Raw genomic sequence first — 25292 nt, forward strand, 5'->3', positions numbered from 1 at the left:
GAAAAATGTTAATAATAGTGCCTTGCTTAATGGTGGTAGGTAAGAATTTACTGGTAAGTGAAAATGAAGTTGCTTCCGCTTAAATTATGAATATATAAATATTTACCTATGGCTAAACCTTTTTTATGTAAAGGTCTAGATTAGGGGCTATTGAGAAGGATAAATGTCAAGGAAACCATTATTACTTCATAATAGGATGGATAGGCCTATCCACTTTGACTATTGCAAAAAATTAGTTTATAAGCTTAGGCTATGTAAAATGGTACTATCCAATCTCCAGTAAAGTTCTACAAAATCATATTATTGAGTTAGGAATAAAGTGAATACACCATTCAATGCCTTTTTTATGCTGATTATGAATAGCCTAGGCTATAATAATCATTTATATTGGAAATGAATTTCAGGGTAAAGTTCTATGAAATCATATTATTGAGTTAGGACTAAAGTTAATACACCATTCGATGCCTTATTTAATGATGATTATGAATATAATAAGCATTTATATCGGAAAGAAATTTCAGGCCCCCCCCCCTATATACGCGATACCTAACCCTGAATTGGCATATATAGGGGGAGGGCTGAAATTCATTTCCGATAGAAATTCTGGTCAATATATACCAAATCATGTTATTGAGTTTCAAATAAAGTGAATACACCATTTGATGCCTTTTTTTATGGTGATTACAAATATAATAAGCATTTCTATTGGAAATGAATTTCAGCCCCCCCCCCCCTATAAATGCGATACCAAACCCAGAATAAGCATATTTAGGGGTGGGGGCTGAAATTCATTTCCGATAGAAATGCTTATTATATTCGTAATCAGCATAAAAAAAGGCATCAAATGGTGTATTCACTTTAGTCCTAACTTAATAATATGATTTGGTAGATATTGACCATTCATTTCCAATAGAAATGCTTATTATATTCATAATCAGCATAAAAAAAGGCATCAAATGGTGTATTTACTTTAGTCTTAACTCAATAATATGATTTTGTAGAACTTTACCAATTTCAGCCCCTGCCCCCCCCCCCCCCCTATATATACCTAACCCTGAATTGGCATATATGGGGGGGGCTGAAATTCATTTCCGATAGAAATGATTATTATATTCGTAATCAGCATAAAAAAAGGCATCAAATAGTGTATTCACTTTATTCCTAACTCAATAATATGATTTCATAGAACTTTACCCAATCTCCTTATAATTAAAAATCTAGCTGGAAAATTTTGCCCATCCCTATAGAAGAAATTGGTAAAAGTTTAGAACTGTGGCTCCTGATAAGGAGACATGTTAAGAAAACAATTCTTACTTTAAAATATGTATAATGATCCTAGTTAACATATTATCCAAGGGGAGAACCTTCATCAAGTCTTTCCTCTTTTTTCCTTCTTTTTTCAACTTAAAGGAAAAAAAAAATCAATTTTCTCCATGCTAAAATGCAATGTGTAAATCTTTTGAAATTGCTGCTATAAATTGTTGGTAAATTTTTACCAAATCATATTATTGACTTACAAATAAAGTGAATATACCATTCAATGCCTTTTTTAGCTCTTTCCAAATATAATAATCATTTTTGTCAGAAATGAATTTTACCCCCACCCATATATATACCAATTCAGGGTATATATTTGCACATTAGGGGGGTGGGGGCACATTTTATTTCTGATGTAAATGGGAGGTAAGTTTAAACTTTACCCTCACCCCCCTAATGTGCAAATATATACCCTGAATTGGTATATGTAGGGTGGGGGTAAAATTAATTTCCAACAAAAATGATTATTATATTTGTAAAGAGCATAAAAAAAGGTATCAAGTGGTATATTCACTTTATTTGTAAGTCAATAATATGATTTGGTAAAAAATTACCAAATTGTTTTTGTAGATAGCATTCATCCTGGCTGAGTTCAACAGACAAGTTCCTGGCCAAGTCTGTTGATTTCGAATTGAAGTTAGGTTGCATTAATAATTGGTATTTTTGCCACTGCTCATTAAAAATAAAAAAAAAACAGAATTAACAATGACCAGGATGAATGCTATCTATAGAACAATTTATTTGGCAATTTCAAGGCTATTGGTGATTTCAAGTTTTATGCTTTGCATTTCTAGCATGGAGAAAATTGAATTTTTTTCCTTTTAAGTTGGAAAAGAGAGGAAAGACTTGATGATAAAGGTTCTTTCCTTGGATAATATGTTTAACTAGGATCATTATACATATTTTAAAGTAAGAATTGTTTTCTTAACATGTCTCCTTATCAGGAGCCACAATTCTAAATTCATACTGAGAAATCTATATTTGCCAACTAGTTGACAAGAAACGTTTCCGCAGCAAAACTTTATTTTCCAACCAGTTGAATAATAACTAAATGACTAAATGATATTGTAAGTTTCAAGTAAGTTGGTCTCCACTGACTTTCACAGAAGGAAGCCATGCTGGTCTCAACAGTATACTGTTGGACAGAAGATGTGTCAGAATTTTGGCATTCACAATGCATTCCAGGGTTTTCGCTACAGCTGATGTTAAGTTGATCAGCCAATAATTTTCTGCATTTGTCTTGTTACCTTTCTTGAACATTGGTGTAATGTGAGAGCTCTTCCAATCTGAAGGCACAGTCTTTGAGTTGAGGGACTTCTGAAATCTTTGACATAGTGGAGTTGAGATCTCATTCGCCAGTTCTTTTAGGAGCCTTGGGTGGATGTAAACAATGGGCAGCTTGCATAGCTTACAGCCTTTGCCCCTTGGGCTTGAGGGTTTTTGTGTCAAACTTGTAAGCATAGCTATTTGACCTTTGGACTATTAAGTATGGTATATGCCTTTTGGACCTCAAGTATTCTGGCCATAATGCAACATTGTTTACAAAACTCTTAGTTTCATCATTACTTAGAGATGATCATAGATATTTATCTTCTCCTTTTGTTTCATCCTCACAAACAAAATTCCTTGGTTTTTTCCTACTGGTCTTTTACAGAATAGTTTGACACAAACAATGTGTCTAGAGTTTGAGCAGATAGAATATGTGAAAATGATTATGATTGTTGTAATTGTTCTCCATCTACAGTTAAGTATGTAATGGATTAGCAATGCTTCTTGTCTACTAAGGTCCTTGCATTGGCCCTGTAATGTGTTGCTTTAAAGGGGTTTGATTTATCAGTTTTGTAATACTAAGCTGAGGTCAAAGCCACTGTGCTACTACAGAGCCCATCTACAGTTAAAAATTTGTCTGATATTCTTTTCACTTTTTCTATTTTCATTCCCACTTAAATGTTTTCTGGAACTCATTTTAACAACACAAACAAAATATCACAACCACAAACATAATCACAATTTTAAGGTATTTTATATTATAGATGAGGATGGTATGGAAAATTAATGTAAATACTTATATTAGTTGATGCATATGTTTATATAAATACTTATATCATTATATAAATATTATATAATATATCATTACATATATCAATATATAAATACTTTTATCAAGAACTTCAGAAAAAAATAATGCATTGGAAGACTCACTTTACAAAACTATGACAATACATTCCTGGGTTAAATCATTTTAATGGGAATAAAGTTTTGAAAAGACTCTTGAGGTAAGTTTATATTTAGGGGATAACAGCACTCATTTTTCTGCAAACAATCTTTGTCTCTGTCTTTGTAAAGAGGACACATTAGTGCTTCCAATGCAAAATTACTGGAAAATTAGATTGATGGATTCATGGTTTTCTGTTAAATAAAAATAAATTAAAAAACCTAATTCTTAGGAACCAAAATATTATGGGCCCTGGCATGTGGGGGCCCTGATTTTGGATATGATGTATATAGGCTTAGATAATTGAAATTGGCTGATAATTAAGACAAGGCTAGTTGGGATTGGTTGTTAGTTAGGATTTGGCTAGTTGAGATTGGCTGCCTACAATCTTGGAAAATTTGTTTTATAACATTTAAATTTAGAAAAAAGCTAATCTTACCACCTAGCTTGTTTAAATGCATTTATTATGCTTCACAATTATTGTCCATGATTGAATCTGGTGAATATTGAGTCTGTCTGTGTGGAGTATTTTATCAAGCATCAAGAGGTAAGCATTAAAAGGCAAGCATCAGAAAAGGTAAGTATCAAGCATATAGCATCTATTGCAACTGAAGCAACTACAAAAATAATATAACATAAGCTACATAATAAATAGTAGTAGTCAGTAGTTACCAAATAACTCCTTCCTTCCCAGAACAGTAAGTCAGTACCTGCATGTTCCCATGGGTACTCAGGAATTTCTGAGTTCTGGAGGGGTTGCTTTTGTTGGCATGCACTAAATTATATCTCACATCCTGAGATGTACTTACTGATGTTGGCAGTAATATTTGGCCAAAAAACATAGGAGTGTGCATGTTGTTTTGTTGTGACAACACCTAGGTGAGCTGTGTGAAGATGGGTCATGATTTCTTTGTGAATGCATTTGGGTATTATGATTTGATCTCCCTTTAGGAGAATGCTGTTGTGTGTTACTAGTTCACTCCTATAGTTCCAATACTCCTGAATCTCAGTTAGGCATTGCTTTTTGTGTTCTGGCCATCTGTTTTTGATCATTTCGGCTAGAATTTGCATCTCCGCATCATATTTGAACTATTTGCTATTGTCTTTGAAAATATTATGCACATATAGTTCTTCTTCTGGGCCTGTGTCCATGGGCGCCCATATGGGGGGGCAGGGGGGGGCTCTTGCCCCCCCCTGGCTGAATGATGCTGCCTTATTTTTATATTTTTGTTCTGAGATTTCTATTATATAGTATTAAAAGTAGCAATTAGACGAAGTTTGCCCCCCCCCCTGGAATTCAGCTTATGGGCTCCCATGCCGGTGTCTCCCATGTGCAAACGTGACAGGGCGTCAGCCTTGGGTAGTTCTGGTCCAGGTCTTTATGTAAATCTCATGTCATATGGCTGGATGGCAAGCATTATTTGTTGTAGTCTAGGTGGTGCCCAACTGATCAGTTTCCTCTGAAAATTTTCAATGGTTTGTGGTATGTAATCACAGAGACTTTTCTTCCAAATATATACTGGTGAAAATGTTTACATGCAATTACTATACCTAATAGTTCTTTCTCTAATTGAGAGTAACTTTGTTCTATGTCATTTAAGGATCAGGAACCAAAAGCTACCATTTTTCAGCAATTGCTCTGGTTTTATTGAGATGTGGTTTTATACCTTGGTGGTAAGCAGATGCCCAAAGTACAGTACAAATTCTGCATTGAATATGCATTTGTCTGTTAAACTTGACTCCATTCTCTTGTGCTCTCTGGAAACTGCTCTCAATTCCATGTCATGATTTTTTTTTGCTTGTTCTTGCACGTGCTATGTCATCCCCTATTAGACCCAAACCTAATCCTTCAAAGACCTCCCCCATTCAATTTTGATATTCATCCTGAGCTGAAGTTATTCCAAATGGGTATCTTCTCCATTTGAAACTTCCAAACATTGTATTTAATGTTGTGAGCTTCAGTGAGGCAGTATCAAGAACCATCAACCAATACCTTTTTCTAGCATCTAACTTGAACAGATTTTGGGCCCCATGACATGTGTTGGAAATATTGTCAAATGTTGGAATTGGAGAATATGGCCTATGTATCCATTTATTCTATTCCACATGATATAGGCAAATACTGATATTGCCATTTGCCTTCTGCACAATGACAATTGAGTTGACCCGTTTGTTGGCTCTGTCACCTTTTCAATAACCCCAGAGCAGATTAGTCATTCCAATTCGTTCTTTAGTTTAGATTGAAGTGCCGCAGGTAATCTTCTTGGTGGCTGTACTGATGGTATTGCTCCTGGCTTCAGATGAATCTTACATTTTCCTGGCGTTTTTCCAATGTCTTCAAACATCCTTTGATTCTGTCTGTCAATCTGTCTTCAATCTCATCTGTGGTTTTGGCTATTGTTGTCTGCTCTGTGTTGTATATGGACTTGATTAAATTCATTAATATGCTGGTTTGTCTGCAAAGTATGGACTTCTTGTCTGTGTCAACTATGTAGAAGTCATGTGATTGTGTTCCCTTTCCTTGTACTAAACCTCTAAATGACATAATCCAGTAACTTTCAATTTCTCACCAGTATAACTTGTGAGTATGTCTGCAGTTGGTAATTAATTTTGGCCTTGGAAACATCTTGTTAAGGATCTGAGCTGGTATAATGTTTGCTTCTGTGCCTGGGTCGATTTTGATTTCCAAATTAATTCCTTCTTTTTTCAAATCCTTTTACACCTTGCTCTGGATGCTTTCATTGACATACTGTGATGGCTTTTCAGTGCCACTTTCTATGCTATGAACATTCCATTGACTGCTTCTGCACATTTTAACAAAAGGATCTAGCTTCTTGCATTTCATGCAGCTTTTTCCTTTGGCAGGGCATTGATGACTTTTGTTAAACATTCCATCACAATTATAGCATTTTGGTGATTCAACTGCATCCTTTGATGAATAGAAATAACCAGGTGTAAAAGATCACCCACGTTTGCATCATTTTTGTCCATGTCTTGTTACTACATCCACCTCATGCTTTATATGCACTTTTTCATGTTCCCGGGTAGACATGATCATTTACTGTGCTTGGGTTGCTTCTGCAGCTCTGAATACAGCTATTGCTCGAATTAAAGTTAATCCTCCACCTTCACTAAGTAATTGTTCACACATTTCGTCCTGCTTACCTCCAAAAGCTAGTTGATCTCTAATCATATCATCACTTGTTCTTCCAAATGTGCATTCCTTTGCTTTAATGTCCATCTCAGTAAGGTATTTTCTTTTGATTTACTGATTTACTGTTTCTTTTGATTTACTGTCTTTTGATTTACTGGTTACGTTTATGAAACTGATATCTGGCAAATATTGGATTTGCAAGCAGGTCAACATGTTCACTAAACTTCCTTAGTTATGCTGTAACATTGTTTGTTTCACTGGCAGTTAATGTTCACATATTGAAAATGTCTCTGCCTTTCTCACCAGCCCATATCAGTAGATATGATCATGTCACTGCATCCTCTTCCACTTAGTGGTCATGTCAACATGAGTGCAGCATGTTGCTTGAAGTGTGACCATGCAACTTTCAAGTTTGTTGCATCCCGGTCTGTAGATGGGTAAGCTCCAAGTTCTATATTGTATTCCTTATACTTCGGACACCATCACGTCAATAAAAAGCTCTTCACCTAAACTTTGAGTATTTAGTCACTTCTTCATTGTGTTGATGAACAACACTGTTGCTTTTGCAGCTGGTTTTTTTTTTTTTTTTTTGACCAGTAATATGTAGCTCTGAAGTAGTAAGAGATGCAAACTCAAAGTTTTTACTGGGCATGGTTATCATAAAATAGGGTAGAAAAGTTCGAGTGAAGTTTGTAAAATTCCAGTAGTCTCCCAGAAAAACAAAATATTTTTGTTGTTTTCCATCATGTTCCATGTGGTGTCAAAATAGAAAATCCTGGCTAGGAAAGTGAGCTTTAAGGAATATTTTTGTACCATACTCCTGCAGAAAAAAATCTCACTGAGAATCAGAGAACAAAATTCGGTAGGCTATCTTTTCTAGATTTTTGGGAAAATTCAATCTTGTATGCCAAGTTCCAATTTCTTGGATTGCTTCCTGGAATTTAGATTAACGCCTCTTGTATTTTAATGAACTAATACTATGAAAAGTATACAAGATGATATGAAATTTCTTATATACACAATTAATTTGTTCACTGGAAATAATTTCTTTTTTTTTTTTTTTTTTTTTTTTTTGGAAGGCGGATGGACTGATCCTGGTCTTTTAGGAACTGGAGCTGACACTGATTTTCCAAAACATAAATTACTTTTCTGACTTTCTGTTTTGAAGTTTTGGTTTTGCAATACTCCACGTTTTATCTGAGTAACATGCCCTAGATTTGAAAATAGACCTTTTTAGATATTAAATTACGGTACTTTGAATACTGACAAATTGATATTATCTGTTTGAAAATCTAAGCGAAGTTCCTGTATCTCTCGTAAATATTTGGGAAATAATGCTCTGAATCTTGATTTCAAAGCACAGAAGCTCTGATTTGGCTAAATTTATTGGCTATTTCAGAAGCTCTGTAAAAAATCAGTTGTTGCTGATTTGTCATATTCTTCTTTTATGCACTTGAAAATATTGCTCTGAGATGGGTTTGTAGCCTATATCTTATTGTTAAAGGGATTTAAAGACAAGGAAAAGTATTTTTGCCCAATTGTCTATTTTTCACTTTTTTCACACTGTTTTTTTTTTTTATATTTCAGGATCAATAGCTAATTTTGGTTGAGAGAAAATGGATTTTCAAAACCGTGCTGGTGGAAAAACGGGTGGTGGAGGAGTAGCATCATGGAGTGAAACAAACCGAGATCGTCGTGAAAGACTAAGACAACTTGCTCTTGAAACTATTGATCTAAACAAGGATCCGTATTTTATGAAGAATCACTTAGGTAGGCTTATCATACTTGGTTTGTGTTATTTTTTAATGCTTTAAGGGCAATACTTAATATTGTGTATCCAAAAATTTCCAAAAATATATCAGATAAGTATTTCAAAATTATAGTTTAAAGTTCTAGTTTAGAGATAAATTAAATGTACAAGTCTCTTGTCTTAATATGTTCCTGTATATGCTCTTTTTTATTCTGATATCCATCCTAATAAGGATTTTAATCAATGGAAAAGCAAATGCAAAGAATGTAGATCTAGGCAAAAGCACAAACTGATTATGTGCTTTGAAAAAATTTGTAGCCTCTATCCTAGTCCTTAGATAAGATTAAGAGTTATTATAGATTAACACTGACAAGATTTGTTGCCGTTTTCTCTCTCCTCCCTTGTCATTGCTCATAACTACCAAAGACTTTAAAAAATACTTTTTGAATAAATCCTATTGAGAAAGTTCCCCCATGTGACCAGGGGCAGACTAAAGAGATGATTTTGGCAGTACATGCCCCCCAGGACATCAAAAGTTACACAATGTACAGTGATGGGGGAGGATGAAAAATACCAATGGGGGAGCCCAGCTTTCGGTTATCCCCCCCCCCAAAAAAAATAAAATAAAAATTGCGTGTCTGCCTCTACAAGTGGCACCAATTCGGAAATAGTAGCTTTTATTCAGATTCAACTAAACATTAACTTTTAATTCCAAAAACAAATTTTTTATGATGTAGAGAAAGAACCGGAAAGCCATCAAACAACGTCGAATCGAAAAAAAAGCATACAATTGAAATAATCTTTGTCACAAAACCTTAACTGGTGACTTACACTCCCTGTCATGACAAACAAGGAAAATTAAATTTTTGCATTGATGATGATTGATGTGTCTCCTTTTTTTCCCTTCTCTGCTAGCAGACTACCAGAAGACCGTAAAGACGTTGCTGAGGGCTCATTCGAAAGTTAATGCGTACATCTACTTTTCATCTACTCTGCTTTTTTTATAAATTTGATTTGATAGCACCAGATTACAGTGTCATATGCAAGGCTGTATTCCGGGGGGGGGGGGGTACTGGTTTTTAACAGCAGGTTTGCCCGGTATTTTTCTGTAAACCGATGCTAATAGCACCATGCATTAGAGTAATAACACGACTTTGAGTTTCATTATCCGGAATTGAGTGGATTAGAAAATTAGAAAGAACCACTGTAATCGCCATCATTGAAGATACTTCACTGGGGCTTCAGTGTAACTACTGACTTATAAACTTCTTTGATGTTAGTGAGTTATATTTTTTACTAATAGATAACTGGCCAAGTTAGTCAAATATTATGCATTGGAAGAAGGGAAAAACTCTTCAACATGTCGTTTTGATTAAAGTAAGTTATTGTTTAATTCTGTGTATTAGGAAATATCTCCTCCCTCGAATGCCTAAATGCTTCAGTATATAAATTTTTATCTATGATGACTGACTGGCGTTTATGTTTGGGAAGCTTTAACAAACTTAGAGGTAAAACATATTTTTAATGCCACATTAAAAAAAGGAAATGTAGAGTTTTTCTGCATTATTACCTAATTAAGAATTTCTTGAAGCTGGTACCACGAGATAGAATAATCCCTGTCCTTGTTTCAACTGGCTTGAAAACAGCGTTGTCCCATATGGGGCCCTTAGTTGATCTCTGGTTCAGTCAGTAAAAAGCATCCCATTTATCCCCCCTCCAGTTGGCTCAACTCTTTCTCATGCCCGTTAAGTCCTGATAAGTCACATCCTATATAGAATAGCTATAATATATGCATCCATAGTAACTGAAAAATTGGGCTTCAGCCAACATCTTCTTACATATCTCTTCAGTTCATTCTCCCTTCCCTGCTATCTGTATGTTGCCCCTTTTTGAAAATCTGTATTTAGTCGTGTAAATAAAAAATCCGTTTGTGCTTTTTCGGGGTTACTAAATACCTAGTCCAGATCCCTTCTTGGGCCCCACAATTCTAGAATAGTTTGGAGGTCTACATTAGTCAACCTCGAGGAAGCGGGGTGTCTGGCGTATTTGCCCCGGAAAACCTCCCCGTGAAAAATCAACCCTCCCCCCCCCCGACAATTACCCTCTTGAAAACTCTCCCTACATGTGAAGTTGAGCAGCTAAAGGGAAATTGAGACAAATAAAAAGAAGGGAATCTGGAATATTTTACTGTATTCCTAAATACATGTAGAATATCCAACAGACCGCGGTTACGAACTGTAAGTAAGGAGCGGCTCTGCTCAATAGTAACAGAAATTCTGAAGAAAGAAGTTTGATAACAACTAACATATCTAAAAAAAAAACTAAAAAAACGGCTTTTTATGCTGATTCCAAAGAGATAATTTTCGTTAAGTTTAATGTTACCCTTTAGAATCTAGGAGCGTGAGAAAATTTGTCTGAGTTTTGATAAAGGGGGGAACATACCCAAAAGGTCAAGCGATCTTAATGAAAATCCTACCATCAGCATATCAGAAAATTATCAGATTCAGCATATCAGAAAGCCCTACTCTTGGGGTTTCAAGTTCCTATCTACAAAATTTGAACAATAAAATAAATGTTATAGTGCCCTTTGTAAGTGACCAAAAATGTTGTACGCCAACTAGCCCCCCTCTCAAGCTCCTTTTTCACTAAAGATATCTGATAAAACTTTGAAAGATTCATTCGGTTCAGCATATTTGAAAGGTCCGATAACTATCCTCTGGGGATGACATGACCCGCCCCAGCCCCTGAGAAAAGGGCTGTAGTTTATCCAGTTTGCCCTTTGTTTTCATATAGTTTTTTATGTACACGGACATTTGACGGGGGAAGGGGCATGTTCTACTGGTTTGGGGATTATCTGCGAGGAGGAATTTTCCGGGAAATTTTACACGGGTTGAGTTTTTTTAATTCCTTTTAGTTGTTTGACTTTCTCTTTGGCTGTTCAATTTTTAATGTGGAGAGAATAGGCTATTCGGGGAATTGTCTGAATGAAATTTAGCCCACCTCATACACAGAATAATTTCTGTTGGTTTAAGTTTTAGTGGTGCTCCTTACTTTCAGTTGAAAAAACTTGTTTCTTTGTTTAATATAGTGTAAAAATCAAACAGTTTGTGATGACGAATTTTAAGTAAGGAACAACTCGGGCCAATTTTTTGTTTCCCAGAGGTGACCATATGAAACCGATCGTCCTGGAAGATTGGGAGAGGGAAAATTCGAACGGGAATTTTTAAAATCTATTGAGCCCATTTATGGCGACCAAAAAGATTGTGCCTCGGGAAAGTGGCGTTTTCTGCCATTTTTTGGCACCAAACTACGTTTGTGCCCAATTGAGGACCAAGTTGTTACCAATTAAAATTCTGAAATAGCCAATCGATTTGAAAGTATCAAAAACTAGATACTGATCTTCCCAGTTGTGGAGTAATATCACCCAAATCAGTCGGTAAAAATGACATGCCAGTCGGTGAAATCCAGTCCCCCCCCCCCAAACATTTTGGCTAGTAACGCCTCTGGTCGGCACCAGCTTAATTCCATGGGAAGTAATTACTCCTACTTCTTAGTCCCAGCCTATTATCTCTGTTTACTCCCTTCATATGGCAACTCTTCTACAGTTGCCACTAATTTCATATTTTCAAATTATTTTCTTCGACTTTTATCTTGCCCTGTCTTTATACCTCAACCCCCCCCCCCCCAGAAAAAAAAACACGAAAGAAATTAAAATAAGTAAATGTGCAAAACTCTTATATTGTAGGATATACATCATGCATTCTGCCTATATTTTGGAATATAGGTAGAATATTGCAAAATTCCTTCTTTTCTTCATTATTTTTATTTGTCAAACTTTCTCTTTGGTAGACCAATTTTTATGTGGGGGGATTCGTCTTGTACCAGGAAGTTGTAACTTGATTAAATATAAAGCAAAATTCAAAGATAGTGAACTGTTTATGTTCTTTATTTCCTCTTGCATGTAATATTTGCTTTATATGGGGTTCTGCAATAGGTAATAATATTAGATTGAGAAGCAATTCTTTTGTTCGTTTTTGAGTTCCAATGTTGCTCTTTGTGTCATCAGGGAATTGCTGTTTTTGTTAAGAATTTTTTTTAGCTAGAAAAGGATGTGGATGTTTCGTTGGATTCTGATTCAGATTTTCTTTCTCACAGGTACCTACGAATGTAAGCTTTGTTTGACTTTGCACAATAACGAAGGATCATATCTAGCCCATACTCAAGGCAAAAAACATCAAGCCAATTTGGCAAGAAGAGCTGCAAAAGAAGCTAGAGAAGCTCCCCAACAGGTTGGTTCGTCTGCTTTATGCTTTGTTTTAGTCTATTGGTTTGACTTGCTTTTCTTTTTTTTCGTTTCCCCATAGATGAAATCGATGGCTAAGGGGAGAGTTTGGGAGCTCAGACCCTCTCCGTTTCTCGTCTTTTAAATGGGGAGAATTGCATAAGTTGTCTTACTGTTGATTATATAATGAGCTTTTCATAGGTTACAAGCCCTCTAAATTTGAGGTATACATTGGTAAATTTTCTGAACTTTCTACTAGAGTTTTTAGTTGTATTATTGCAATTTTTCATAATATTGAGTTTTCATCTGGTTTGGTTTTGTGAAAAAATCGGATCAGTTGGATAACGAAAAATAACTTAAAATGGATTGTTATATCCGATGTTCTAAGATGGTCCCTCCTCAAGTGGGTCATAATTATGCTGTTACATAATTCAGTAACAACAACGACTGTTCCATTACACATCCCTTCTGAAATATCTAAGTTATGCATAAGCATAACCATTGTGTTTTTCTTTATTTTGAAGTCGTCGGGTGGCAAATCTGCAATCTCAATTGAATTGAGGGATGGAGTGAATTCAATTCCTCCACCCTGTTTACCCTTCACAGAAGTTTATGAGATCTTTATTCTCCTGGAAGGCGATCAACAATTGTTGCGTTTATTTTCCTTACTTCTTGTTCAGCAAAGCAAAAATGACGCGATCCTTCATTACATCGTAATTTTGATTTGGCAGATGATCTCCAAATACCTCCTTAATTAAATTACAACTGGAGATCATATCTTCAGGTAATTCAATTTCATTGAAGTCATTTTTGGGAGGATTTCCATTTCCCATGTCCGAGATATACCTTGCGAATGCTTCCTGTTCAAGATCTACATGAATATATATTTGCAAGGAAAAATGTTTGAAATATTCCCAGAGATGACTTTTTTTATTGGCAAATCAAGTATTTCGCTGAGATTGCTTCGGAGTTCAACAGGTAAGTGCTGAAGGGATCACCTCCAACAGCTAGAATTTTCTCCAAATGGCAAGTTTGGATTTACATTGGACCACAAAAACTGGTCCGTATTTTGTAAACCATACTTGGATAACATTTGTGCTTCGTCAAGTAGGGAAACTTCTATTTGAGCTAATTCTTAGGTTTCGTTTGAACCAAGTATCATGCTGCAAATTGTATCTGGGGAAAGTGGAACTTTCAAGCCAAATGTCTTGTGTGTTGTTTGTCAAAAAGGCAATAACAGTAATGCAATTCCAGTAAACCCATATATTTTACTTTGCGATTTTTGCCACACAGAATGCGATGCAAGATTTTGTACACAAAGATTTTACCGCTACCCTCTAGTCCATCTATCTAAAAACATTTTTTCCAACATAATTAGTATCATTGGCAGCTTCTAAAAATATTGTTAACAATTTTGATCTGTTTTCTGTGCAGAAGCCAATACATACTTTCTCCAGTAGCATCTGACTCATTAGAATTTAGAGATTCCATGTTTTGGTCATCTTCGTAAGTCTCAATGTCCTCCATACCATCTGCCATCGAATTTAACTTGGATGTAATAATACGATAAGCTTGCTTAATTTTGGTACCTTCATTTATCTTCAGTGAAAATGACATCACTTTTATAAAACCCTGAAAAAGGCTTGTGCCAGCTTTGCCTCTCACTCAGACTATCTGTTTTGGCTTTTTCTCCAATTGGCCAATGACTTGATGGCAACTTGATTTTAATGAGATTCCATGTTTTTGTCATCTTCATAAGTTTCAATGTCGTCCATACCATATCGTTCCATCTCAAATGTAAATTTTCGACCTTCTATTACCATCGAATTTAACTTGGATGTAATAATAGGATGAGCATGTTTAATTGTAGTATCTTCAGTTATATCATTTAGTCGTGATTGCCGAATAAAATCCTCTGTCAACTGATTTTTGAATCTTTTCCACAGATATTTTGGATTGGCATGATTTTCGAAAACAAGAATCTGAATGAAGATTATTCAAACAGTTCGTGGTAACGAACTGCAAGTAAGGAGCGATGCGGGTCAATAGTAACGAAACTCTAAGAAACAGAGTCTTGATAACGATAGAAATGTCAAAAGAATTGAATTTTGTTGCTTATTCAAAAATTTGTAAAATTCATCAAATTTCATGGTACTCATCAAAAGTTACGAGCCTGAGAAAATTTATCCTATTTTTGAAAAAGGGGAAAACACCCTGAAAACATCAAGTGATCTTAATGAAGCTCCTGTGTACAAAAATGTGGAATTTTGCATTTTTTGCCAGAAGAAAGATTACAGATGCGTGTTTATTTGTTTTTTTTATTTTTTTCACAGGGGTGATCATGTGGAACCTTTGACCGTATAAGATCGGGAGAGGGTTCATTTGGTCGGAAATAAAAAGTTCTAGTTTCTTTTTTAAGTGACCAAAAATATTGGAGGACAGCTAACCCCCCTCCCACGCTGAGTTTTTCCTCTATGTCACCCGATCAAAATTTTGTGATAACTATTTTGGTCAGTATAGTTGAAAAAGGTAATAACTATGTCTTTGAGGATGACTTAACCCCCACAGTTCCCAGGGGAAGGGCTGCAAGTTTTGAACTTAGTCCATTGCTTACATATAGTATTTGTTATTGGGAAGTATACAGACGTTTTCAGGGGAGATTTTTCTGGTGGCGGGGGTAGGGGATACGTTGGAGAATCTTTCCATAGAGGAGGAGCCGGATTTCCCAGCATTATTTAAAAAACGATCAGAAATTAAATAAAAAAAAAATTTCAACTGAAAGTAAGGAGCCACATTAAAACTTAAAACGAACAGAAATCATTAATTATAAAAGCCCCCTCCCTCGTCAATACTTCGCTCTTTACGCTAAAGCGTTTATAGTACTTTTAAAAGAGCTATTTATTCTGAATAAACAGCCTTTGTGATTCAGGGTTCATTTAAAAAAAAATGGGACAAAATTTGAACTTTAGCGTAAAGAGTGAGGTGTGAGGTATTGACGAGGGGGAGAAACCCCTTATATACGTAGTAATTTCTCTTCGTTTTAAGTTTTAATGTTGCTCCTTACTTTCTGTTGAAAAACCTTTTTTTTTATATTCGCATTGCAGAAGGCATTTTTGACAGTGCCGATTTTCTAGGCCATCTATCTACTGTTAGTCGTCGAATGCGAGGCAATGAGCTAAGCATGCTTGTTTGTATGTCGCATAAGGGGTTTGATTCACAGTAAGGAGATCTTCAAAACTTATTCCATCCTTCACATGATAGAGAAGTACTCGCAAATGGAAGCACTCTGGACGAGCTATATAATTTACGTTATGAATTCGACCAATATCATGCAATCGACGGATTCGTTGTTCTCATGTACTCTTTTTCCATTCTATTTAAAGTTTTTGGGCATTTCCTAACAATAGTAAAATTTTTGGTTTGTTTGCGTTTGTTTCAATGCCTAATCATGTTGAAAATACGCTTCTAGTATTGAGCCTCGTTGTCCAATATCTACCAAATATTCTTGTGCTTGGCTAATATTTTGTATTTGGTATTGTTCAGTTAAATGAATGTTTAAACGTTGAACAGCATGACTTTCTTTGGATATCGTGACTAAATAGTCGCGAGCATGCTTCAGTTGGTTTTAATGCAGCATCCTTCCACATAGGTGTTTGCTTGATTGTAAACCAAGTACCGTTGAGTTTTGAGAATCTTTATTGATGTACAATCATGTCGTTTGTTGATGTATTTATATAAACACTTTACCAAATCTATCCTACCAACATGTTCAGCATTGACGCGACATATAATTTTTTCAGCAAATAAGCATTTTATGTGCCGACATGACGATTTAACTCGGTGCTTGTTGGAGTCTTTTCGATAAACAGCAAGGTCATGTGAAAATTCTTCATTATTCCTTTCGTCCAGCTTGGGGTCATAACGACGAAACTGTGGTTTCTCATCATCCGCTAGAGATCTGAGTGAATTGTATTGCATTTTAAAACTGAAGTGACTCTGCAATTCTCCCTTTTTATTAATCATACCATTGCCATTGGGTTTAACTTCCCAGACGGATTATGAATCAACTACTTAAACAACGTTGGTATTTGGAATTTCAACTGAAGTTTGGTCATCAATTTCGACTGGAGTATGGATTTGATTACCAGGACTCATGATCAATAGTAAATGCATATGAGGTAGTCCATGTTTTTGAAATACAATTGTATACACATATGCTGCCACCTTTCCAAATACCTGTCTTTTATCATTAAATATTTCATCAAATCCTTGTTTCGCAGTTCAGGCAACGAGATCCGGACGATCTTAAGTGTACTGCTTTTTGATAAATGTATTATTCTCAGATATAATACGTGTCGCTTCTTTAATTTCAGGCTAATCAGAACTGTAAGTCATAGTTATGAAGAAATTTGGGGGTCTATGGTGACGACCAATAGCCATGGCATCTATGAAATGTTCAGCATAGTAGCTTGTTGACCCTGTGAATGATGATGGTAGTATTACCTTTGCACCAACAACTGCATTCTGTTTCGCAGCTAAGTCGTGTAACACCTACTTAGTTTTCGGCCATAATAGTTTTCTGGTTTAATTTTGCCTATTGGATGCGATCACCTCGAATACGAATATATGTATCAACAAAACATTACTGGAAAAGTCATCCGCCAAAATGTAAAGCATTAAAACCTATGTAACGTTTGTCGGGTGTTACAGATTGCAGAGTAATGCTTTTGGCGTCTTCAGGTCGAAAAGCGATGCGATACTGCAATAATTCAAACCGTGCAGGATGTGGACCACTTAGATAAGATGTTTGAAATGGCATATCCATGGTCCACCCTGACATTCCAGTTGGATAAAACAATGGGTAGTAAAGGACTACACGATGGTCGTTTTTTTTACTGGCAGCATTTTTGCCACGTTGTTTTACAACCATGTCATTTGACGGAAAACTACGGTCAGCACTCTAAGAGTAAGAACAGTGCATTTGCATGCTGATTTACATCATCCGCCACTTCTCTTATTTTCACATAACCTTTGGCATTGTTGTTTGTGTCTTGCCATATTTCTTCCAACCGATCCATTAAGTTGCGAGAGATGCCATAATTTAAAGGATATGCAAGCTGTTCGTCAACAGCTTTATCCCGGTCTAAAAAGCACATGTGGACTTATAAAGGTGGTTCAAAATCACCTTGATTGGTTTATGACGGATGTGTCGCCAAATTGATTCTGTGATAAATTTCTCCAGCTACTTTGAAGCTTAAATCATTACGACTATGGATGGTTCGATCATCGCTTATGTTGAACGATCATCGCTAAAGCGAAACATGAGTTCAAGTTTCGGATTCGTTTGTAGAACTCTTAAGAGAGCGAGTGACGGCCTAAAAAGGCAAACCAATTCATTTGAAGTTGGGGAGGTGGCAATACAATTCGACGATGCAAACAGCTATCTCCAAATGAATCACCTTTGTTCGCTATTCTTTCTTTTGTGAAAATGGATGATGGCTCTACAGTGAATACATACAACGTAAAAGGGTCCCAATGACTTGCAATTAACACTTGTTTAGTTTACAGCATCTTTGTAGGTTTGTCCTGGGCTTTGTCCCATACTTTGTTGGTGTCGAAGATCGCGATGGCACTGTTCTTCTTGATTTCGTTTCTCTTCTAATCAAAAATTTTTTTCAAAATCACCTTGAATGTTTATGATGGACGCGCCGCAAATTCATTCTATGGTAAATTTATCCACCTGCTTTGAGCTCAAAACTTTACGACTATTGATGATTTTGCAATCGCTTACGTTGAATGGAGCTATAGCGAAACATGAGTTCAAGTTTCGGATTCGTTTGAGGAACTCTTTAGAGACTGAGTGGCGTCCTAAAAAAAAGGCAAACCAATTCATTGAGAAATTGTAGGGGTGTCAATGCAATTTTACCATGCAAGGAGCAATATCCAAACGAATTATTTGTGTTTGCTACTCTTTCTTTGGGAAAGTGGAGGGTGGCTCCACAGTGAATGCATACTACATTGAAGGGTCCCAATGACTTGTAATTAAAACTTGCGCAGTTTACGGCGTCTTTTTAGGTTTGTACTGGGTTTTGTCCCTTGCGTTGTTGGCGTCAAAGATTGCGACGGTGTTGTTTTTCTCGATTTCGTTTGTGCTCTAACCAAATATTTCTTTGTTCTTCACTTTTGTTGTTGATCCGCTGTGATTCTCACTGTTGCTTGTCTTCTAACCAAATATTTCTTTGTTCTTCACTTTTGTTTCTGACTTGTTGTGATTGTCGTTGTAGTAAGTATTCTAACTGCCTATTTCTTTTTTCTTCATTTTTCTTTATCACTACTTCAGGGATTTTTTCATTACCCTGTGTTTTAGCTGCGGATTGGTCTTGGTTGTCTAGGTTGTTCATTTTCAGCCATTGGGAATTTACGTTTTTGGATCGTCCTCTTGATCTTGTCAAGTTTGATGTTTGGGTCGTCCTATAGGCATTTTTTTTTATTGTTGTATAAAATTAACAATAATAAAAAATGAATTCCTTGCAATGAAATACTTAGTATTTTATACTTAGCTATATTTAATCTTGTTTAATTTTTTAGAGTTAACGTGCCAGGCTAATACACCGTCCGAATATTTAGAGGGTTGTACAGGAAAAGTTTTTTTTTTCTTTTTTCTTATATATAGTCAACGCCAGACTCAGGAACTGTTCAAATATCTGAAGGGTTTTAAGGAAAATTTTATTTTTATGAGTTTTTATTTTTTGTCTGTTCATATAAAAGACTGAAGAATTATTCTAGACGTAAGTTTTGTACTATTATGGGTGTAACATGTATGCAGCCCTTTTTTAAAATGAATTGTGTGTTTCCAAAATCAAGACTCTAAACGAACATTCTCAAACCCGTAACCTATCTAGATTTTTTTTTTTTTTTTTTTTTTTTTTTTTTTTTTTTTTTTTTTTTTTTAGGCCAGAAAATCCCACGGTGCAAATAAAAATAAATATGGATCTGTTTTCAAGAAAAAAGTTATGCATACACAGTTGCTCGTGTATATATACTACTACTACTAACAACTCACCGCAGCACCAAGCCGCCTGAGGCTAACACAGCTAGGCACGCTCCTCCTCCATCCCAATCTATTCAAAGCCTCCCTTTTTACACCCGCCCATGAAGGTCGCATTTCCTTTAAATCTTTCTTTATGACGTCCTCCCACCCCAGGCGGGGACGACCTACTTTCCGTTAGCCCTAGACGGTTGGCCGAAAAGAACAATCTTCGGCAATCTGTCATATGCACAACGTGCCCTAGCCCTCAACCTTTCTTTCATTATAGCTCTAGAGAGCGGTATTTAAATTCGGTTTTCGCATAGCCTATAGTTTAAAATACTGCCGGTCAGCCGGGTACCCAGAACAACCTTTAAGCAATTTCTCTGGAAAACATCTAGCAAATCTTCATCCGCTTTTCGGAGCGTCCATGCTTCAGAGCCTTATTTGACCACTGTCATCAATGTACCTTGCAATAATCTAATCTTGGTTTGTAGACTTGTTTTCCTGTTCATTTAGACTTTTTTTAACTATGAAAAAACACCCTGAGCTTTGGCGATTCTACTTCTAACATCTCCACAGCTCCAACCATCCTTACTAATAATACTTCCAAAATTATTGAAGCTGTCAACCTAATCAATCTTTTCATTACCCACCGTAAGCTTTTCTTCTTCACATTTTCCTAGCCTTTGTGGCTTTGTTTTCTTAATATTAATTTTCAAACCTATTCTAGCACCCTGAACTCGCAAAACTTCTATAACTTCCTTCATTTTGCTCATACTTTCATCTAGGATGCTTAAATCATCAGCATAATCTAAGTCAAGGAGACTTTTTCCTCCCCATTTGATTCCGTGGTCTCCCATTGCCTTTCCTGTGCTCCTTAAGACAAAGTCCATCAAAATAATCCGTTTAAAGGGGGATAGAACACAACCCTGCTTAACTCCTGATTTAATACAAAACCAGCTGCTAACAAAATGTTCGGCCCATCTCTTTTTAGTTTTTTCCTTATCGCTAATTGCGGCCCCATCCCTATCTTTGACTGGGCGAAGTCCGCATTGACTACTCCCTCTCAATTTGTTAACAAGCCAGTACAATATTTTACTATTATATATATATATATATATATATATATATATATATATATATATATATATATATATATATATATATATATATATATATATATATATATATATATATATATATATTATTTATATATATGGGCAATTGGAACGGGATGAAAAGCATTTTTATAGTACCTCAAGGTTGGAAGGGCTAAATAATGTGCATTCGCTTAAAACAATAAAAATTACAGTTTAAATGTTCTAAAAGGCAATTAGTAAGTAAAAAGCTTCCAATGTCCCATTAACCACATTTGTTGAACTCATAAATGCTTTCAGTAAAGCAATTTAAAACTTTGCGTAAAGAGTGAGGGTTAGGGAGGGGGAAGAGTGAAGCTTCGTCATATACGGAATAGTTTCAGTTCGTTTTAGGTTTTAATGTTTTCTTTTACTTTAATGGATTTTTTTTTATTTAACATCAATTAAAATTGTATTCTTTCCCTGTCTTATAATTTTATAATAATTTTCTCCTCGAATTTGTATTGCAATGCACCAGGGCGATTCTTAATACTTTTGGGGAGGTACCTGTCACAGTGAGTTAAATTACTCGAATCGTGTTTGTTTATGTATTAATGCTAGGGCGAAGTACAACCTTCCTGAGATATTCTCTATGGCCTTGCAATGTAAGTATTACAATCTGATGGTATAATAGCTTGTGGAACATTCAGGAAATTGATGTTGGTTCTAACAATTGAAGTTTTATTTTACTCTTTATGGCCAATTGGTGCTTTTCTAGTGGTGGGGCATTATGTAAAAATTGTAGTTTTATCCATGTACCTTTTTTTCTTTCTTTTTTATAGCCAGCTCCAGAAAAGGCCCGAGTTGATGTGAAGAAATTTGTCAAAATCGGGCGTCCTGGCTACAGAGTAACAAAACAGAAAGATCCAGAAGCTGGACAGCAAAGTTTATTATTCCAAATCGATTATCCTGGTAAAGTATATGGACATCTTAGTGTTAAATTCCATCAGAGCTAATCAAAAAAGGAAAAAAAGTTGCTAACAAAAGAGCTGGTCGAGCTATAAAAATTTGGTGAAAATCTTACATCTACATAGGGGGCTATCTTAAAGATTTTTCCTGGAAACTCTGCCCAGGAAATTTCGGTAACTGCGGCCTAATGTGAAATGTAAATGCTTTTTAATCTCACTCCTTGGGGAAAAATTGCTGTGATGTCTCCCAATGTGGATTTCTATCCAGGCCAAATCTCGGAGAAAGATTCTTAATTCAGCTTTCTTTAGCGTGTGAATTAAAGTTTTATGGCTCTGAAACATTTTTTAGACTGTCCTTTATGGTCCTTTAGAATGTTGTTACTTGTTATCCTTCTTTCAAATTCTTTGCTGCTGTAGGTGGATATTTATGAAAAGGAAAAACAGTCTAAGACTTTCTTCTTCTTTTTTTTGCCTTGTATTGTCTTCAGGGTGTCCAAAATGTCTCTTTAATTGCCTATTTCTAAGCCCTTTTCCATTTGCAATCCAGATTCTTGGAGCAACATTCAGAATTATCAGTGGAAGAAAGAAAATTATAAAATCCGTTTACAAAATTGGATTGCCGAATCGGAAAGCGGAACTGCAAAATTTATAAACCTGTAATTAAAGAGCCTCGAACAGACAAAAATTTGCAATTCAAAACTCAAATTATGTTTCGAGCCAAAATGTCTTATTTATAATCTAAAATTATCAACTTTCGATCCAGATTGTCAGTAGAACAGCATTTTTTTTATCTGTATTGTCAGGAAAACGGCATACTTGCAATCCAGCTAGTAAATCTGGTTTAACAATGGATAAGGCCTCTACTCAGAGATTAACATTCAATAAAAACAAAGATGTCATGCTTACTTCTGAGCAGCTTTAGTAGAAAAAAATTTTGAATAGAATAATAAAGAATTTATTTCTTCTGATAGGCTTTCGAGGCTGTAGAAAATAATAAGTCGCAATAAAAAAAACCTTTATATTGCCAAGTTTTACGTGGCTGGATTCGCCCTAATTGTTTTACTTTTAGGGGGGGGGGGGTACACACGAGGATTTTAGGAAAGCAAGTAGGTTAGAATTATTCTGACTTTTTCCAATTCGTGTACTGAGTGGTTTTTGAACAATTAACAATGTTAAACTTATATTTTACTTTCGAAAGACCAAGTTCTTCCTAAGGACAAATGGAACCTTCAGGAACCTTATTTCATCCGACAGATCCGTGTCTAAATGACATTGAAAGCGCACAAAATAAAGCAGCAGTCACCCTATGGGAGGGGATGATCGTCCATTCACCTGGATTAGCCACTGCACACGTCCTCTCTTCAAGAGTCGGTTTTTTTTTGTAAATTCCAGCGAGATGGTTTTTTTTAACGAAACGGCACGAATTAAAGCCCAGAAACAAAAATGCATTCTAAAATACTGACAGTATTAAATTAAGGGTTTTACTTCAAGAGCCAAAGTTTTCACTGATGACAAAGGTCCCCCCCCCCAATTTTTACCGTTTGTACATTTTGTTAAAGCAGGCTGAAGTACAACCCAGTAGAAATTACTCTGTGTGTTAATTAGATCTTTTACCACTTTTATAAGTGAATATAAAATCTCAACGAAGTCTCAGTTTCACTCTTTATCTGCATTCCCTTTCTCTATACTTTCTCTCTCTCTCTCTCTTTCTCTCTCTCTCTCTCCTTCTGTGTCTTCTATCTCTCTATCTCTTACCGCTTTCTCTTTCTGGTTCTCTTCTGTGTCGCCTTCTCTCTCTTTCCTCCATCTCTGACTCATCTCTCTTTCTCCCACTCTTTTTTCCCTCTCATAATTTTTGCAATTCTTCACAAACTGCATTGCCATTTGAAAAGGTCTAGAGATAAAATTACACCAGCAAAGTCGCTTGGCTTGCAATTTGCATTTTATCCAAAAGAGAAGTATCGCTAATTTAGAAAGTTCATAAGAAAATTTACTCTACCTTCATTGTCACTTATAAATTCATTAGAAATATTAGAATTATACTAGCATTGGGGGGAGTGAATTGAAAATTTCTTCGATCTGTAACTCACTTGGTTTCGCCCTAATCATTGTTTTAGTTGTGAGTTTAACGATTTTTTGTTCTAGGCTTTTAGTTTTTCTAAGTTTTATTTATTTCTTTTCACTGAATTAAGTGCCTGATTTTACTCCTTCTTTATTTTGCAGAGATCGCAGAGGGAGTCTTACCTCGTCATCGCTTCATGTCAGCTTATGAACAGCGTATCGAGCCTCCTGATCGTAAATGGCAGTACTTATTATTTGCTGCTGAACCTTACGAGACTATAGCCTTTAAAGTCCCCAGTAGAGAGGTTGAAAAATGCGAGACCAAATTCTGGACTCTATGGAATAAGGACACTAAGCAGTTTTTTCTTCAATTTTCATATAAAGTTGAGCCGAAAAAACCACCACCTCCACAAGTTATTCCTTCAAATTTGCCATTACCCCCAAGACCAGCACCCCCACCAATGACCCCTAATACTTCGTTCATGCCCCCAATGGTTCCGCCACCTCTTCCTATGCGTCCTCTCATGCCACCTAGACCACCAATGATGACTCAAGGTCCTCCAGGAATGATGCCTCCTGTTCCACCTAGACCCAATATTAGTGGTCCTCCGCCACCAATGCCTCCAATGGCAGGTCCGCCTCCTGGAATTATGCCGCCGAGGCATCCAATGAATTTCAATCAAATGCCACCTCCACCACCAAATAGAGGAGGGGCACCTCCACCACCCCGTGGCTGATAGGCTGTGATTTGTTTATCAGAATCCAATCATGCTAGAAGCAAAATTTGAACATCTGAGAACTTAACAAGTTTTTGTAAGAATACGTCTTTTGAATTAAAAAAGGTAATAAACATGATTTGTAGCAATTTGAGTAATATCTAGCGTATAAACAGAGAAATAGGTAAATTTAGCTGTGTTTAGATAACTTCGATATTTCAAAGATGAGTTCACTACTTTGTGAGTTTTTTAACGCTGAACCAAGATTTGCTTATCACTACCCATGCAAGTGCACCTCTGCCGCTTCAAGTAGGGTCAAATATAGGGGGTCCCAGTAGGGTCCCTAGACTTATGACAAAACTTTGCTAAAATTGTTTTCTAGGATTGGATATATTTGGAATTATGAACCAACTGCGGACAAGAATTAAGTAAAAAAAAAAAAACAGTAATGTAAACCAACAAAATCAAAAAAGTCTTGTTTATAGCCTAGGGCTCTATCTGTCCCAATCAGGAGAAGGGGCTAGGTGTATTTTTGTGGATAGTGATTAATATATTGGGAATCAGCGTTAAAAGGCACACCGAGTAGTATGTTCGTCTTTTGGCTAGTAGAGTTATCTAAACATTAATTGAAATGCGGAACATGCTTATAGAATCTCTAGAGCTGCCAATGGGTAGGCCGTGCTAGAAAGCTTCTAGGTACCTGAGTGAATGAGCAAAATTCAC

General features: G+C 35.9%; 1 protein-coding gene across 1 annotated transcript; it reads left to right on the top strand.

Moving 5' to 3' along the window:
- Sf3a2 (splicing factor 3a subunit 2) lies at positions 1-24708 on the top strand. Its single transcript, XM_089089591.1, has 5 exons — positions 1-53; positions 8274-8456; positions 12592-12725; positions 21667-21796; positions 24016-24708. The coding sequence occupies exons 2-5, from the start codon at positions 8303-8305 to the stop codon at positions 24588-24590; spliced, it is 993 nt and encodes a 330-aa protein (XP_088945717.1). The 5' UTR covers positions 1-53; positions 8274-8302; the 3' UTR covers positions 24591-24708.
- The last annotated feature ends 584 nt before the right edge of the window (positions 24709-25292 follow it).

This window comes from Artemia sp. Qi Xiang Cuo, chromosome 5 (genome assembly GCF_049724085.1).
Source record: "Artemia sp. Qi Xiang Cuo chromosome 5, ASM4972408v1, whole genome shotgun sequence".
Classification (NCBI taxonomy): Eukaryota; Metazoa; Arthropoda; class Branchiopoda; order Anostraca; family Artemiidae; genus Artemia; species Artemia sp. Qi Xiang Cuo.